The 18112-nt window shown below is 42.4% G+C and overlaps 1 protein-coding gene across 1 annotated transcript in view; it reads left to right on the forward strand.

The window, feature by feature from the left end:
* The window catches only part of oca2 (oculocutaneous albinism II), a 503930-nt gene extending 486524 nt beyond the window's left edge, over nt 1-17406 (forward strand). Inside the window, exon 23 of the mRNA XM_072264241.1 lies at nt 17160-17406. Within this exon, the coding sequence (XP_072120342.1) occupies nt 17160-17244 (85 nt within the window). The 3' untranslated portion in view covers nt 17245-17406. The remainder of the gene's footprint in view (nt 1-17159) is intronic.
* The last annotated feature ends 706 nt before the right edge of the window (nt 17407-18112 follow it).

Consider the following 18112-nt stretch of genomic DNA (forward strand, 5'->3'; position numbering starts at 1 on the left):
GCAAAGGAGCAAGAATAGGTTGGCTAGACCTTTAAGCTTGCTTTGTTATTCAATAACATCAAGGCTGATCTAATCTTGGCTTTCTCCATTTTCCTGCCTGTTCTCCATAATTCCATAAAAAACTACCTCAACCTTGAATATCATCATAGTCATACTTTATTGATCCCGGGGGAAATTGGTTTTTGTTACAGTTGCACCATAAATAATAAATAGTAATAAAACCATAAATAGTTAAAAAGTAATATGTAAATTATGCCAGGAAATAAGTCTAGGACCAGCCTATTGGCTCAGGGTGCCTGACCCTCCAAGGGAGGAGTTGTAAAGTTTGATGGCCACAGGCAGGAATGACTTCCTATGACGCTCTGTGCTGCATCTCGGTGGAATGAGTCTCTGGCTGAATGTACCCCTGTGCCCAACCAGTACATTATGTAGTGGATGGGAGACATTGTCCAAGATGGCATGCAACTTGGACAGCATCCTCTTTTCAGACACCACCGTCAGGGAGTCTCACTGAGACTGAAAGCTCTGCCCTTCCTCTGCAGTAGATAACTCCAAAAATTCACCACTCTTTGAGAGAATTTTCTCCACATCTTCATCTTAAATGGATGTATCTTTATTCTGAAACAATAACCTCCGGTTATAGAGACCTCCATTACTGGAAACATTGTCTCAAACATATAACTTATCAATTCCTTCAAAATCTTATACTTCAAGGACAGAAAGATCAGAATGGAAGAGGACGGAAAAATTAAGGTGACAGGAAGCTCATCCGTCACCTGAACAAAGATGTTCTGCAGAGCAGTCGCTGTATTTAACTTTGGTTTTCCCAACGTATATTATGATAGGCACATAATATAGTAACGTTATTGAGAAGGTAGAGGGTTGGGAACCATTTAAAAGCCTACAGAAAACAAATAAAAAGCCATAAAGAGACAAAAGATGAAATATGAAAGTAAGCTAGCCAATAATACAAAAGAGGATACAAAAGGTTCTTTTCAGATACTGTACTGCGCAAATGCTTTAAGCACCCTAGCTATATATCTGTGCCCGAGACTTTTCACAGTGGTGTAGGAGCAGAATTAGGCCTGTTGGCCCATTGAGTCTGCTCCACCACTCTATCATGGCAGATTTATTTTCTCTCTCAATCCCATTCTTCCTTCTGCCCATAACCTTACTAATCAAGAGCCTTTGCTTTAAATATACGTTATAACTTGACCTCCACAGCTGTCTCTGGCACTGAATTCCACAGATTCACCACCCTCTGGCTAAAGAAATTTCTGCTCACCTCTGTTCTAAGGGGAGATCCTTCTATTCTGAGGCTGTGCCCTCTGATTCTTGACTCTCCCACTATAGGAAACATCCTTTGCAAGTCTAGTCTGTCCGGAGCTGTTCGATTGGTCCCTGTGGAATATTGAAAGGGAAAGGTGGGAAAGCTCATTGAATGTAGTAAAAATTACTGATATTTATCTGTCAAATGCAGAAGCTCTTGGGATGGAAATTGAGAAGAAAGGTGACGAAAAACCAAGTTATCAGAAGATTGATGCTAGTAAGAGAGAGATAAGGGAGACAATGGAGAAATGTTAATGAGAGAGGAGAGAGAGATAACGAAAAGAGACACAATTCAGAATATTGACAGACTGGTTGCTTTGAACCTGAACTGTTTGAAGTTTGATGGACAGGCGATACCCCAGCAGGGGGATAAAAAGAACAGGTTCGCTAAGGCACGACACACACCACGAGATCACGAGATAACGAGACTCTGGAAGAGTGGTGTGCCCTCACAAGTTGGTGGGAGTGTGGGAGTTTGGAAGTCTGGTTCAAAGGAACCGACCGTAGACTCACAGGATGAAAAGGTACGATCGGCGGGAACCTGGTGTGTGTGTCCACCCTTGCCTGGGTGCCGGGTTCACCGCGGAAGAATGGTCGTATCCAGAACGGAGCAGTCACAGTCGGTGACCACAGCGGGATAGAAGACATAAAAGAGTCCGCCCGAAAGCCAACTGCAAAGAACGTCAAAGGTCTGCTTGAATCAAAATTTGCATTCTCTCTCTCTCTCTCTCTCTCTCTCTCTCTCCAACGGCACAACAGCGATTACTGCGAACTGTGCTAAGCTGAACTGAACTCTGCGTCACTTGAGACTGATCATTTTACCCCTAGACTGCGATAGAGCTTGGTTGATTCCTATTATCCTAGTTCTGTGTACATGTGTGTTTTACCATTGCTAACCTGTTGCATTTATATCCTTACGATTAGAGTACTGTGTTATTTATTTCTTTAATAAAACTTTATTAGTTTCTAGTAAACCAGACTCCAACTAGTGGTCCATTTCTGCTGGCTTGGCAACCCAGTTATGGGGTACGTAACACTATCCTTGCCCAGGTTAGGAGGAAAGGGGTCAGAAGTGAAGTGTATTATCAACCAGGAGATCTCCCTAATTCCTGCTCCCTGAACTCCACAGCAATATTTTTCAAACTTAATTAAAATGTATGCAATGCTGGTTAAATTACATGTGAATTTGCAGTGAACACTTCCTGATGTTTAATAGCATCTGAAATAGTGCACTTTCTTCTTTAGTTGATCAATTTCATAAAGCATGTTATTATCCACATAGAAGGGATTTTTCTTTATTAATTTAAAGTGGATCTCAATAGTTTTCATTTTTCCTCTTTGACGGGCAATTTCAACCAGCAAATTACTAGCTGGATATTGAATAGAAATCTTAATTACATTCAGGTGATTCTTTTTTTTTCTCTCTCTCTCCACTTTAGCGGACACAATCTATTGGAACATTTCCTTTTAATGTCTAGGTCTTATTTATTTGTTCCACCACCGAAAGAAGTCATCAGCCTGTTAAGTTATTGCTGACTCCTGAAGAGCAACCCCGCTAGTTCCACTCCACTACAATTTCTTTTCTCATATGCCCACCAAATCTCTTCAATTCTTTTGTCACGTACCTTGGAAAAGCAGCCTACATAATCAAAAACCCCTCCCAACCCAGTCTTTCTCAACTCTCTCCCCCTACCTTCCATGAGGCGAAAGATGCAAAAGATTGAAAACTCTTCTCATCAAGCTCAAGGGCAGCTCCTAACCCACTACTCAAAGATTCTTGAAAGGTACTCTTTTTGATGGTGTGACCTGGTCCATAATTTCCTTTCTGCTGCCTTCCTCCTTTCTTAAAGAGTGGAGTGAGATTTGCAATGTTCTAGTCCTCTGGCATCATGCCAGACTCCAAGGTTTTCCCAAATATCATTACTAATGCCTCTACAATCTCTCGTTCTACCTCTTTCAGAACCCTAGGGTGCAGTTCATCTGGTCCAGGTGATTTATGTACCCTTAGGTCTTTCAGGTTCTTGAGCACCTTCTCCCTCGTAATGGTAACTGCACTCACTTCTCTTCCCTCACACCCTTCAACACCTGGCACACTGCTAGTGTCTTCCACAGTGAAGACTGATGCAAAGTACTCATTTAGTTCATCTTACATCTCCTTGTTCCCTGTTATTATTACTTCGGCTTCATTTCTCAGCAGTCCTATATCCACTCCCATCTCTCTTTTATTTTTTACCTACTTGAAAAAGCTTTTACTGTCTTCTTTGATATTGCTTGCCAGCTTGCTTTCATATTTCATCTTTTCCCTCCTAATGATTCTTTTAGTTGCTCTTTGTAGGTGAAACGACGGTAAACCCATACATAGTGAAGCTGTACAAACTTTACACAGAGAGTACTAAAGGTCAGGGTTAAAACAGACTGTTGCAGCTGTGAGACAGCAACTCAACTAGATATCAATGCCTCCCACACCATCCCTAGACTGCCTTTGAAGAAATTTGATCATCTAGCTGCCCTCTTCCTACCTGCATACAAGCAGAGGCTAAAGAGCAAGGCTCCAGAGGTAGAGACAACAAAGGAGTGATTGGGGGAGGCAGAGGAGCAGTATGGGATTGCTTCGACTCGGTGGACTGGGCCACGTTCAAGGATTCATCAGTTGATCTGAATAAACACATCACAGTTTTCACGGACTTTATAAGGACAGCTGTGGACGAACGCCTCCCCCTCCCCACAAATTTATTCAGAGTCTTCCCCCAACCAGAAGCCCTGGCTGAAGCAGCAGATCCACAGTCTGCTGAGGCCTACCGTATATCAGTGATATTCTGGTCTGGTGACAAGGGATAGTACAAGAAGTCCAGCTGGAGTCTTCAGAAAGCCATCTCACGTGCAAAGGGGCATTCCCTGGAACAAGCTGCTATCACAGAAGGATGCTCAATGGCTGTGGCAGGGCGTGAATGCTGTCACCTATAAAGTAAAACCAAGCCACACAGGTGACAAGTAATACACACAAAATGCTGGAGGGCCTCAGCAGGTCCGGCACCATCTATGGAAATTTAAAAAACAGTCGACGCTTTCAGCTCAGACCCTTCATCAATGAGAAGTCAGACTAAGAAACTGGCAGGAAGGGAGGAAGAAGCACAAGGTAGTAGGTGATAGGTGAAACCAGGAGGGGGTAATAGTGAAGAAAAGAGCTAGGAAGTTGATTGGTAAAAGAGATAAAGGGCTGGAGAACGGGGAATCAAATAGGAGAGGACAGAAGGTCGTCAAAGAATCTACAATCGCCAAGATCCTTTTCCATAGTGAATACTGAAGCAAAGTATTCATTAAATACCCCCGCTATTTCCTCCAGTTCCATACACACTCTTCCACTGTCACACTTGTTTGGTCCTATTCTCTCACGTCTTATCCTCTTGCTCTTCACATACTTGTAGAATGCCTTGGGGTTTTCCTTAATCCTGTCCACCAAGGCCTTCTCATGGCCCCTTCTGGCCCTCCTAATTACATTCTTAAACTCCTTCCTGCTAGCCTTATAATCTTCTAGTTTCTTATCATTACCTAGTTTTTGAACCTTTCGTACGCTCTTCTTTTCTTTTTGATTAGATTTACAACAGCCTTTGTACACCACGGATCTTGTACCCTACCATCCTTTCCATGTTTCATTGGAACGTACCTACTCAGAACCTCACGCAAATATCCCCTGAATATTTGCCACATTTCTTCCATACATTTCCCTGAGAACATCTGTTTCCAATTTATGCTTCCAAGTTCCTGCCTGATAGCCTCGTAGTTCCCCTAACTCCAATTAAATATTTCGCTAACTTGTCTGTTCCTATCCCTCTCCAATGCTATGGTAAAGTAGATATAATTGTGATCACTATCTCCAAAATGCTCTCCCACTGAGAGACCCGACACTTGACCAGGTTCATTTTCCAATACCAGATCAAGTACAGCCTCTCCTCTTGTAGGTTTATCTACATATTTTGTCAAGAAACCTTCCTGAACACACCTAACAAACTCCACCCCATCTAAACCCCTCACTCTAGGGAGATTCCAATCAATATTTGGGATATTAAAATCTCCCACCACAACAACCCCGTTATTATTACACCTTCGCAGAACCTGTCTCCTTATCTACTCCTCGATGTCTCTGTTACTATTGGGTGGTCTATGAAAAACACCCAGTAGAGTTCCTAACTTCCACACACAGAGACTCCGTAGACAACCCCTCCATGACTTCCTCCTTTTCTGCAGCCGAGACACTATCTCTGATCAACAGTGCCACACCCCCACCTCTTTTGCCTCCCTCCCTATCCTTTCTGAAACATCTAAAGACTAGCACTTGAAGTAGCCATTCCTGCTCCTGTATCATCCAAGTCTCTGTAATGGCCCCAACATCATAGCACCGTGCTGATCCATGCTCTAAGCTCATCTGCTTTATTCATAATACTCCTAGCATTAAAATAGACACATCTCAAACCATCGGTCTGAGTGCGTCCCTTCTCTATCACCTGCCTATCCTCCCTTTTGCACTGTCTCCAAGCTTTCTCTATTTGTGAGCCAACCTCCCTTTCCTCCATCACTTCAGTTCGGTTCCCACACCCCAGCAATTCTAGTTTAAGCTCTTCCCCAATAGCCTTAGCAAACCTTCCCGCCAGCATATTGGTCCCCCTCGGATTCAAGTGCAACCCGTCCTTTTTGTACAGGTCACACCTGCCCCAAAAGAGATCCCAATGATCCAGAAATCTGAATCTCTGCCCCCCTGCTCCAATCCCTCAGCCAGGCATTTATCCTCCACCTCATTCTATTCTTATACTCACTGTCACGTGGCACAGGCAGTAATCCCAAGATTACTACCTTTGAGGTCCTGCTTCTCAACTGCTTTCCTAACTCCCTGTAGTCTGTAATCACGCCAGTTTAGTAGCCTGATGGATGTAGGAAAATAACTGTTCCTCAACACGGTGGTGTGGGATCTAAGGCTCCTGTACCTCCTGCCTGTGGCTATAAGGGAGCATAGATGGTGGGGATCCATGATGTGGGATGCTGCTTTCTTGTGTCACCATCCATGTAAATGTAGTCAGTGGTGGGGAGGGCTTTGCCTCTGACGGACTAGGCTGCATCCAACATTTTCTGTTGACCTTTTCAGTCTTGGGCATTGGTCTTTCCATACTAGGCTGTGATGCAACCAGTTAGGATGCTTTTTGCTGAGCACCCACAGAAGTTTATCAAAAGATGCCTTCTTTGTGAAGGCACTTGTATGTTGGTTCGGGACAGATCCTCTGATATGATAATGTCAAGGAATTTAAAGATGCTGGTCCTCTCCATCTCCAATCCCCTAATGAGAACTGGCTCATTGACCTCTGGCTTCTTCCGACTGTAGCTGTCAATCAGCTCTTTGGCTTTGCTGACATCAAGAGAGAGGTTGTTGTTGTGGCACCATTCGACCAGATTTTCAATCTCCCTCCCGTATGTCTGGACTCACAAAGGACTGTGGATGCTGGGATCTGTGGCATCCAACATTCTGCTGGACAATTGACACCAAATGAAATGTGGATCATTCCTCTCCCTTCATAATTACTGCTTGACCTGCTGCGTTCCTCCAGCAGATTGTTTGGTCCCCCTGATTCCAGTGTCTGCAGGATCACATAAGCCATTAATTTTCCCATCTATTTCTGTGAATAGGGATATGCACAGATGTGTACTTAGCCCCCTGCTCTACTCACTTTACACCTATGACTGTGTGGCTAATTATAGCTCCAACACCATTTACAGTGGCATGCAAAAGTTTGGGCACCCCTGGTCAAAATTTCTGTTACTGTGAATAGCTAAGCGAGTAAAAGATGAACTGATTTCCAAAAGGCGTAAAGTTAAAGATGACACATTTCTTTAATATTTTAAACAAGAAAACTTTTTTATTTCCATCTTTTACAGTTTCAAAATAACAAAAAAGGAAAAAGGCCTGAAGCAAAAGTTTGGGCACCCTGCATGGCAGTAGTTAGTAACACCCACTTTGGCAAGTATTACAGCTAGTAAACGTTTTTTGTAGCCAGCAAGAGTCTTCCAATTCTTGTCTGGGGGATTTTCGCCCATTCTTCCTTGCAAAAGGCTTCTAGTTCTGTGAGATTCTTGGGCCGTCTTGCATGCACTGCTCTTTTGAGGTCTATCCACAGATTTTCGATGACGTTTAAGTCGGGGACTGTGAGGGCCATGGAATGGCAAAACCTTCAGCCTGCGCCTCTTGAGGTAGTCCATTGTGGATTTTGAGGTGTGTTTAGGTTCATTATCCTGTTGTAGAAGCCATCCTCTTTTCATCTTTGGCTTTTTTACAGATGGTGTGATGTTTACTTCCAGAATTTGCTGGTATTTAATTGAATTCATTCTTCCCTCTACCAGTGAAATGTTCCCCGTGCCACTGGCTGCAACACAAGCCCAAAGCATGATCTATCCACCCCCATGCTTAACAGTTGGAGAGGGGCTCTTTTCATGAAATTCTGCACCCTTTTTTCTCCACATGTACCTTTGCTCATTGCAGCCAAAAAGTTCTATTGAAAAGGTTCAAAGGAACATCTAAACAAGCCTGATGCATTTTGGGAACAATTCCTGTGGACTGATGAAGATAAAATAGAACTTAGAATAGAATCAGGAGAGGGAAACCAGAGGCCCACGAGCCAATAACTATCGGAGGATCAGAGGTGGAGAGGGTCAGTAACTTTAAATTCCTGACTGTCGCTATCTCAGAGGACCTGTCCTGGACTCATTATATAAATATAATTGCAAAGAAAGCACAACAGCACTCCTCTTTCCTCTGGTGTTTGTGGAGATTAGGCACGCCATCAAAACCTTGGCAAACTTCTATAGATGTGTGGTGGAAAGTGTGCTGACTGGCTACATTATGGCCTGGTATGGGAACACCAATACCTCTGAGCAGAAAATCCCACAAAAGGTAATGGATTCGGTCCAGTACATCGTGGGTAAAACACTTTCAACCATTGAGCACATCTAAATGAAACATTGCAGTCGAAAAGCAGCATCCATCATCAAAGATCCTCACCACCCAGGCCATGCTCTTTTCTCACTGCTGCCATCAGGTAGAAGGTACAAGTGCCTCAGGTCTCGTACCACCAGGTTCAAGAACAGTTACAGCGCCTCAACCTTCAGGCTCTTCAACTAAAGGGGATAACTAAACTCATTTAGGGTCTCTTTAATCTTGTTATTTCATGCTCATTATATATTGTTATTTATTTATAAGTGCATTTACACAGCTTATTCCTATTTACAGTTACTGTTCTATAGATTTGCTTAGTACACCTGCAGAAAAAGAATCTCAGGTTTGTATGTGGTGACATCCAGATATTCTGATGATAAATTTTACTTCGAACGTTGAATACAACCTACTCCATTCTGGCCACATCAACATCCCAGCATGTTCTTGTAATCTTTTTTGTGCAATGCACTGCCTGAGTCAATGGTGGAGGCAGATACACTAGTGAAGTTTAAGAGTCTGCTAGACAAGTATATGGAGGAATTTAAGGTGGGGGGTTATATGGGAGGCAGGGTTTGAGGGTCGGCACAACATTGGGCTGAAGGGTCTGTACTGTGCTGTACTATTCTATGTTCTATGTTTACATAGGTTTAGGAGAAGACATCTGGCTGCTCGATCCCCCTCCACCATTCATTTATTATATACGGTATATTTTTCTCAAATCCTGTATCGGTTTTAGTACCCCTACATGCAAACTTGGATGTCATACACCCAAAAAGCCAAAACAAGGTAGAAAACTTTTCAAAGCTACATTTGCCCCATCTTCCATCGTCTTTTGTGTGAGGAAATTAAGATTTTCTAAAGCTGTTTTACTGATTTTTGCTCCTGAAAGGCTAGACCCTAATTTTATGCAAATACTGGAGGACATGTATTTAAGGTGAGAGGAAGAAAGTTCAAAGATGTGTGGGAAAAGTATTTTACTCAAGGAGTAGTAGGTGCCTGTAATGGACAATTAAAGGCAGTGTGGAAGCAAATACGATAGAGGTCTTGAAGAAGCTTTTGAAAGTTGAAAGTTCAAAGTAAATTACATTCAAAATATATAGATGTCGCCATATATTATCATGAGATTCATCTTTTGCTGGCATTCACAGTAAGTACAAAGAACCACAATGGAATCAATGAAACACTACAATTAACAAAGATAAACAAACAGACAGTGAACTGGACTGGTCAAAGAACACTGAGGCTGTCTACAAGAAGGGTCAGAGACATCTCTATTTCCTGAGGAGACTGAGGTCCTTTAACATCTGTCGAACGATGCTGAGGATGTTCTATGAGTCTGTGGTAGCCAGAGCGATCATGTTTGCTGTTGTGTGCTGGGACAGCAGGCAGAGGGTAGCAGACACCAACTGAATCAACAAACTCATTCGTAAGGCCAGTGATGTTGTGGGGATGGAACTGGACTCTCTGACTGTGGTGTCTGAAAAGAGGATGCTGTCCAAGTTGCATGCCATCTTGGACAATGTCTCCCATCCACTACATAATGTACTGGGTGGGCACAGGAGTACATTTAGCCAGAGACTCATTCCATCGAGATGCAACACTGAGTGTCATAGGAAGTCAGTCCTGCCTGTGGCCATCAAACTTTACAACTCCTCCCTTGGAGGGTCAGACACCCTGAGCCAGTAGGCTGGTCCTGGACTTATTTCCATCTGGTGTAATTTACATATTATTATTTAATTATTTATGGTTTTATATTGCTGTATTATACTCTACTCTTGGTTGGTGCAACCATAACAAAACCCAATTTCCCTCTGGATCAATAGAGTATCTCTATCTATCTATCTAATGTGCAAAAGACAACAAAGTGTGCAAATACAGAAAGGAAACAAAAACAAACATAATAATAGTAATAATAATAATAAGAAGAAGAAGCAATAAATACCTAGAACATAAGATGAAGAGTCCTTGAAAGTGAGTCCATAGGTTATGGCGACAGTTCAATGTTGTGGTGAGTGCAGTCATCCCTTCAGGTTCAAGAGCCTGATAGTTGAGGGGTATAACTGTTCCTAAACCTGGTGGTGAGAGTCATGCTGCTCCTGTACCTCTTCCATACTGGCAGGAGCGAGAAGAGAGCATGGCCTGGATGGTAGGGGTCCTTGAAGATGGATGCTGCTTTCCTGCGATCATGCTCTGTGTAGATGTATTCAATATTCTGAAAGGATTTAGTCATGTTGCACTGGACTGTATACTTCGTCTTTTTCATTCAGGGGCATTTGGGTTTCCATACCAGACCATGATGCAACCAGTCAGTATACTCTCCACCACGCATCTATAGGTACTTGTCAAAATTTTAGATGACGTGCTGAATATTTGCAAACTTCAAGAAAGTAGAGACACTGCCGTGCTTTCTTTATAATGGCATTTACATGCTGGACCCAGAGCAGATTCCCTGAAATGATAACACTGAGGAATGTAAAGTTGCCGACCCTCACCTGATGAGGAGTGGCTCATGGGCCTCCAATGTCCTCCTCCTGTAGTCAATGATCAGTTCTTCGGTTTTAGTGACATTGATTAAAGGTTGTTGTAGTTGCCAGTGACACTGGTGTCAACAGCAAGCTTAAATATGGTATTGGAGCTGTCCTTAGCATCACACTCTTAAATATAAAATGAGTAGAGTGGGTGGCTAAGCACATTGCCTTATGGTGTACCTGTGCTGATGGAGATTGTGAAGGAGATGTTGCTGGCAGTCCAAACTGACTGGGGTCTGCAAGTGAAGAAGTCGAGGATCTAATTGCAGAAGGAGGTACTGAGGCCAAGGTCATGGAAGTTATTGATTAGTTTTGCAGGAATGATGGTATTGAATGCAGAAGTCTGCATCTTCACTGTCCAGATGTTGCAGAGTTGCATAAAAAGCCAGCGAGATGGCATCTGCAGTCGACATGTTGTGCCAGTAGGCAAATTGGAATAGATCCAAGTCACTCCTCAGGCAGAGCTGATTTTTGTCGCCAGCCTCTCAAAGCACTTCATCACAGTTGATGTAAGTGCTACTGGATGATAGTCATTGAGGCAGGTTACCACATTCTTCTTAGACAATGGTATAATTGAGGCCTGCTTGAAGCAGATGGGTACTTCATCCTGCTGAAGCAGGAGGTTAAGGATATCAGTGAACATGCCAGCCAGTTGATCAGCATGGGTCTTCAGGCTTGGTACCTCTCTGGGTTGAATACTTTCCCTGGGTTCACCCTCCTGAAGGATGTACTGACATGGTCCTCAGAGAGTGAAATCACAGGGTTGTTGCAGGTTGCAGGAATTCGTGAAGGTTCCTCCATGTTTTGTTGGTCAAAGCAAACATAAAAGGCACTGAGCTCATCTGGAGGCAAAACCTTGTTGTCACCTATGTCGTTTGGCTTTACTTTGTAGGGGCTGATAGCATTCAAGCCCTGTCACAGCTGTCGAGCATTCTTCAATGATACCACTTTGGTTCAGAATTGCCATTTTGCATGTGAGATGTCTTTACGGAGTTCGTACCTAGTTTTCTTGTATTTTACTTGGTCATCAGACCTGAACACCACTGATCTGGCCCTCAGGAGATTACATATCTTTTGGTTCATCCAGGACTTTGGTTGTGGAAGACTCTAAATGATTTTGTGGGGACACTCTTGTCCATGACTGACTATATGAAGTCAGTGACAACTGTGGTGTATTTGTTCAGATCCTCTTATCTTTCCTTAAACATGGCCCACTCCACTGACTTGAATAAATCTTGTAGCCACTCCTCTGCCTCCCGCAACCATTTCTACATTGTTCTTACTTCTGGAGCCTTGCTCTTTAGCCTCTGCCTCTATGCAGGTAGGAGGAGGACAGCCAGATGATCAACTTTCCCGACGGAACAGTAGGAATTCCTATGGCAGTGTAGCAGTGGTTTGTAACACTGGGATATGGATCATGTACAGGCAGAAGAGTTTTAGTTTAATTCGGCATTGTGTTTGGCACAGACATGGTAGGCTGAAGAGGCTGTTTCTGTACTGTACTGTTCTATGTTTTATGTTATGTCCTTTCATTTTTACTCCTTGTGCTTGGAAACATCTTCCCCATATTCACATAATCACAGCCTTATAACATGTTATGAGTCCGAAACCAATCATTTGAAAATATGACTGTAAATAGATCGACCCCTTTAAAAGTTAAACTGCTCTCTACATTTCATCTCTGATAACTTGGTTCTAATTATTTCTTGCATACAATTACAGTGATTTGAGGTTAAGGAATTGGTTGCAAGTTTCTTGTTTAAATTAGCAAGTATTAATGGAATTCAGAAGCTATATTGGAGTCACCAGCATTTTCTTATGAAATGATAGATACATCCCAATGATATTATCAGTTGTATGACCTTTCTGTTAACTGATTGTGTCAAAGACTGAATGCTGTAAAATATAAGGGAGAGATTCAAATGATGAAGAAGCAATTGTATCTGGGTGTTTAATCAAGAAGGTGCCTTTTCAAAGTTCAAATTTCAAAGTAAATTTATTATCAAGTACATATATGTTAGCATATATTGCACTGAGATTCATTTTCTTGCAGACATCCACGGTAGAACAAAGAAATACAATAGAATCACTGAAAACTACACACAAAGACTGACGAACAGCCAGTGTGAAAAAGAGGACCAACTATGCAAAGGCAAAAAAAAATGAGTTGTAGAGTCCTTGTATGTGAGTCCATAGGTTGTGGGCAACACACACAAAATGCTGGAGGAACTCAGCAGGCCAGGCAGCATCTAAGAAAAGAGTACAGTCAAGGTTTCAGTCCAAAACATTGACCCTACTCTTTTCCCAGATGCTGCCTGGCCTGCTGAGTTCCTCCAGCATTTTGGGTGTGTTGCTCGGATTTCCAACATAGGCAGATCCTCTCTTGTTTGCCATAGGTTAAGGAATCTGTTCAGTGTTGCGAGTGAAGTTATCCCCGCTGGTTCAGGAGCATATCTGTAGGGTAGTGACTGTCCTGAACTTGGTGATGAGTGTCCTACAGCACCTGTAGCTCTTTCCTGAAGGCAGCAGCGAGAAGAGAGCATGGCCTGGATGGTGGGGGTCTCTGGCGATGGATGCTGCTTTCTTGTGGCAGTGCTCCTTGTAGATGGGCCCGATGGTGGGGAGGGCTTTTCCTGTGATGGGCTTGGCTGTATCCACTACTTTTTGAAGGTTTTTCCATTCTTGGGCATTGGTGTTTCCATACCAGGCTGGGATGCAATCAATGAGGAGGCACTCCACTGTACATCTATAGATGATCTTTTTCAGCACCTACATTTGGACTGAGTGCCACGTGTCGTTCTGCACTTTTAATCATTAATAAGTACATACTTTCTGAGCTTACAATGAAGGCTGCCTTTTCAACAGTGATGAACCTAAAGAGTCTAGACGAGGATATTACCTGAGTGTTGCTTACTGGCACCAGGCATTGACTAATTCCCAGTCATCTTTCATTTTTATCTCTTTTCATTAAGTGAAAAACCAATATGGACAATTACTTAAACAGTAAAGGAAACAGGTCTGCAGCGAATGCTGCCACAAATAATATAGTGGGTGTTGTGGCTCTTGTCAAGGTGATGCTGGTTTTGGGGTAATAGATCACTAGAGTGGAATTAGTCTTGGAGTAGGAAGAACAACGTCTTTATGCTTTATCATTGCCACCAAAGCTCAGAGAAATAAGTATCAATAATGTTGAACATATATCCTTACATGCAATTCATATTCTATACCTTCATAGTATGGTCCGGGTCAATTTTGCCCAGGCCCATGAATCCCCTCATAACAAGTGTCTATACCAAATTTTGAATCACAGATCTATTTGGAATGTATAAATAGCCTATCTGACATTAATAAATGGGTGATTAATCCTTAATTAATATTTCAGAGACGTAAAATCCATTTCAATAGATACAGGTCAAATTTGACCCGGAACAGACTCAATGTACAAAATTTTGTAGCACCTGTACAAAAGTATAAAATTTCTAAATATTTTCATTTTTGCGCATTTTGGTTCACTTTAGGAAAAGTCATCAAATTTTGGCTAAAAAAATGGCATTTAGGGTGTGTTTACTGCTGTCAAATGTCAAAATGGGTCAACTTTGACCCGAACAGTATGTAAGGGATACTTGACATACTTTTACGACTGGTATGGCATCTGATGAGTTCAGTTTGAACACAAATCATATTGTGAAAAGATGCGAATTGAATTCATTGTGCAAATTGAGGAACTGGGTTGTGATATTGAATGCCCTTGTAAGAGGACATATCAGGAAGTATGTTGGAACCTGAGAATTCCCATCGCTGCTTGTAAAGAGTTTCTAAGTTTTCCCTGTGAATGCGTACGTTTCCTCTGGGTGCTCCAATTTCCTCCTACATCCCAAAGGAATACAGGTTAGTGGGTTAATTGGTCACATGGGTGCATCATGTTCGTTGGGCTGCAAGGGCCTGTTACTGTGCTATGTCACTAAATAAAAATAAATAAAGATCTAAAACAAGGAAATAGGGGCAGGAGTGGGCCACCTGCCCTCTCAAGCTCATCCTACCGTTCAGTACAATTATTGTTGACCTGCTCTGGGCATTAACTCCTCCTTTGTGTCACATCCCCATCACCTTCAATTTTTTTCAAATGATCTTTTCAAATGTTTATCTACCACCTGTTTCAATACTTTCAATGCTCTATCCTCTACCATCTTTCAGTACAGCGATTCACCACCTTCGTGAGAAGAAATTCCTGCATGTGCCACCTCCTGTCTTTTAACTATGTCCCTTCATTCAAGACTCTTTCGCGGGTGGAAACCTTGCAACATCTACCCTGATTTGCCCCCTCACGATCTTTTTTCTTCTCTTTTCCTCACCTGCCTATCATCTCCTTCTGGTAGCCCTCCTCATTCCTATTCTCCCATGATCTATCTCTCCTCCGAACAGATTCCTTCTTTTTCAACCCTTTCTCCTTTTCACCTATCATCTGCCAGCTTCTCACTTCATCTCCCCCTGCCCCAACCACCTACATTCCTCCTCACCTGGCTTCACCTATCAATTTTAGCCTTGCAATCCTTCCGAGAATCAAGAATTAGCTGTTCTTGAACCTGTCTATACTTCTCACTCCCTCAGTAAACCAGCCAGCATAATCAAAGACTCCACCCTCTCGGGACATTCTCTCTTCTCCCCTTTCCCATTGGGCGAAACATACTGAAGTCTGAAAAGACCTACTACTTGGCTCAAGGACACAGACCTTGAACAAACCTCCTGTATGATAAGATGGACTCTTGACCTTACAATCTACTTGTTATGATAAGACAATAAGATATAGGAGCAGAAACAGGCCATTCGGCCCGTCAAGTCTGCTCTGCCATTCTTTCATGGCTAATCTAATTCTTCCAGTCATCCCCACTCCCCTGCCTTCTCCCCAGACCCTCCCCATGATCTTACACTTCATTGTTTACTTGCACTGTACATTATCGGTACACTTTATTCTGCATTGTTATTGTTCTACCTCAATGCGCTGTGTAATAACTTGTTTTGTATTTATTTATTTATTGAGATACACAAGAAGCAGAGTCTTCCGGTCCTTTGAGCTATACCAGCAGTTCCCCAATTTAACCCTTGTCTAATCAGAAGACAATTTTACAATGAACCTACCAAATGGTATGTATTTAGACTGTGGGAGGAAACCGGAGCATTTGGGAGAAGGTACAAGCTCCTTACAGGCAGCGGTGGGAATTGAACCTGGATCTCTTGTACTGTAAAGCATTGTGCTGAGAACTACACTACCGTGCCACCTATATAAACAGTATGCAAGGCAAACTTTTCACTGTATCTTGGTACACGTGAAGATAATAAAGCAATACCAACACCTGGTAGTGCTCGATTTCAGCTTCTGTGCCTCCTGCCACATTGAGGATGCTAGAAAATGGCACAGTAGGGTGGTGGAATAGATTTTCAACTTCTTTTTGGCATAAATCTGGCTTTGTGCATAGCCCAATCTTTGTGGAAAAATATTCTGACATTTCTCCTTTGAGTATCTGTTCTGTGATGTCCTTCCAGAGAAAATAAAAATTAGAATTGTTGCAACCTTCAAATAACTTACATAATCCTACTTTATCTCCTTGTATATATTTAGGGGTCCAGGTGCTCAATATTTTTTTTTCTCAGGTCACTCATACCTCGAGAATCCTGATGAATTGTCTCATCCCAAAATGTTGACAGTTTATTCCTTTCCATAGATGCTGCCTGATCTCCTGAGGTCCTCCAGCACTTTTTGTGTTGGAAGGGTCACATCTGTGTTGAGCCCTGTGGCCCTTTGTGGTGAGCTGTAGAGTGTTGGTCTTCTAGATTTGCCGATCTCCTGTATTTAATAATTGTCTTATCTAGAGTTGTTAAGGCCTTGTGCTTTCTGTTTAACCTTGTCAAGTTATTTGTGACTGGCACGGGTTTTTCCCACATCCTATGATTATTTAATGTGGACCCCTGTTTAGCACTCATCGCGGGGTGCTTTGCATTCAGTATGATTTGGATTGCACTGCCACTTGTTCAAGCCACTGATGTTCTGTTTATATTCCTACGTGTAATTTCTTGTTTTCATCTCAACATGGGAGTTTGCCATTCCTCTGCACCTGGGTGCCAGCATTCACTATGACAACGTTGCCCCAGAACATCTACAATTCCTTTCCTCCCACAGATGTTACTTGACTCTTTGAGTTTCCCCAGCAGATAGTTTGTTGCTCTAAGTTCCTGTATCTGCAGTCAGTTGAAGATACTCCATATTACACTGAATTCCCATATTCCCTGGCATTAATTTTTACTCTCTCATTTCTTTACTTCGCTTTCAGGTTGGGCTTTCCAATGATGCTTGTCTCCACAACTATCGGGATGTGTTACCTCCTGGTCGTTCACGTCATGCTGGGCTGGAACTAACAAACTGACCTCGAAAGATCAAAGGGAATATTGTCTCTGAACAACAGAGGATTAATGAATCAGGAATCAGAAGTTGCTGCAAAGAGAACTTGCCAATAAGCTTCTGAAGGCAGACAAGTATTCCTACAAATGGGCCCTGTACCTGGCAAAAATCTGCAGCTCACAAGAGTGTATGAAATGCCAATGTACCATGACAAGGGAATATATAATGCATATTATGCTCAAACATTGGAAATAAAATGTTCTCCTAGGAGCAAACAAAATTGAATTACTTGTAACCGGTTCAAATATTTACTGTTCCTTTTTTTTTAGCTAATACCCAGCCAGAGTAGTACCAGTAGTTGCTCTGTTGAATAGCAATAGATGTTTTTATCAATATGCCAAATGATTGATATAAAAGAATGAGTGTATTCTCAAAAATGTTACCCAATCTCTTCCTGCAAATAACGTCACCCAGACAAAATTGTCCTTCAGCTTGCTAAATGTCATTTAATTCAGAGGCAAGATAATGCAGTTCCATAAAATCTGAAATAAAGACAGAGAATGCAGCCGTTCCTTGGCTCTGACAACATTTGTGGAGATGTAAGCAGAGTTAGCATGCTAAAACCTATTTATCTCTTGCCAGTGATTCTGTCCTCCAGGAGGACCACAATCTTGTCATGGTTTGGAGGCTTGCTTGCCTCAGTAACTCGGACAGCTTTGTTGGTTGGAGTCAGGACTTTATGCTTTGGCTCTTGGTAGGGTCACCCATGTCGAACAGGTCAAAGGGTAGAAGACAGACTAAGAGTGGTCCACCGGTCCTCCAGGTTCAGGGGTTCAGCTCAGGGCTAACAACCCTGACTGGTAAAACAAAATTGTTACGGAAACA

The sequence above is a fragment of the Mobula birostris genome, chromosome 7 (assembly GCF_030028105.1).
Source record: "Mobula birostris isolate sMobBir1 chromosome 7, sMobBir1.hap1, whole genome shotgun sequence".
Classification (NCBI taxonomy): Eukaryota; Metazoa; Chordata; class Chondrichthyes; order Myliobatiformes; family Myliobatidae; genus Mobula; species Mobula birostris.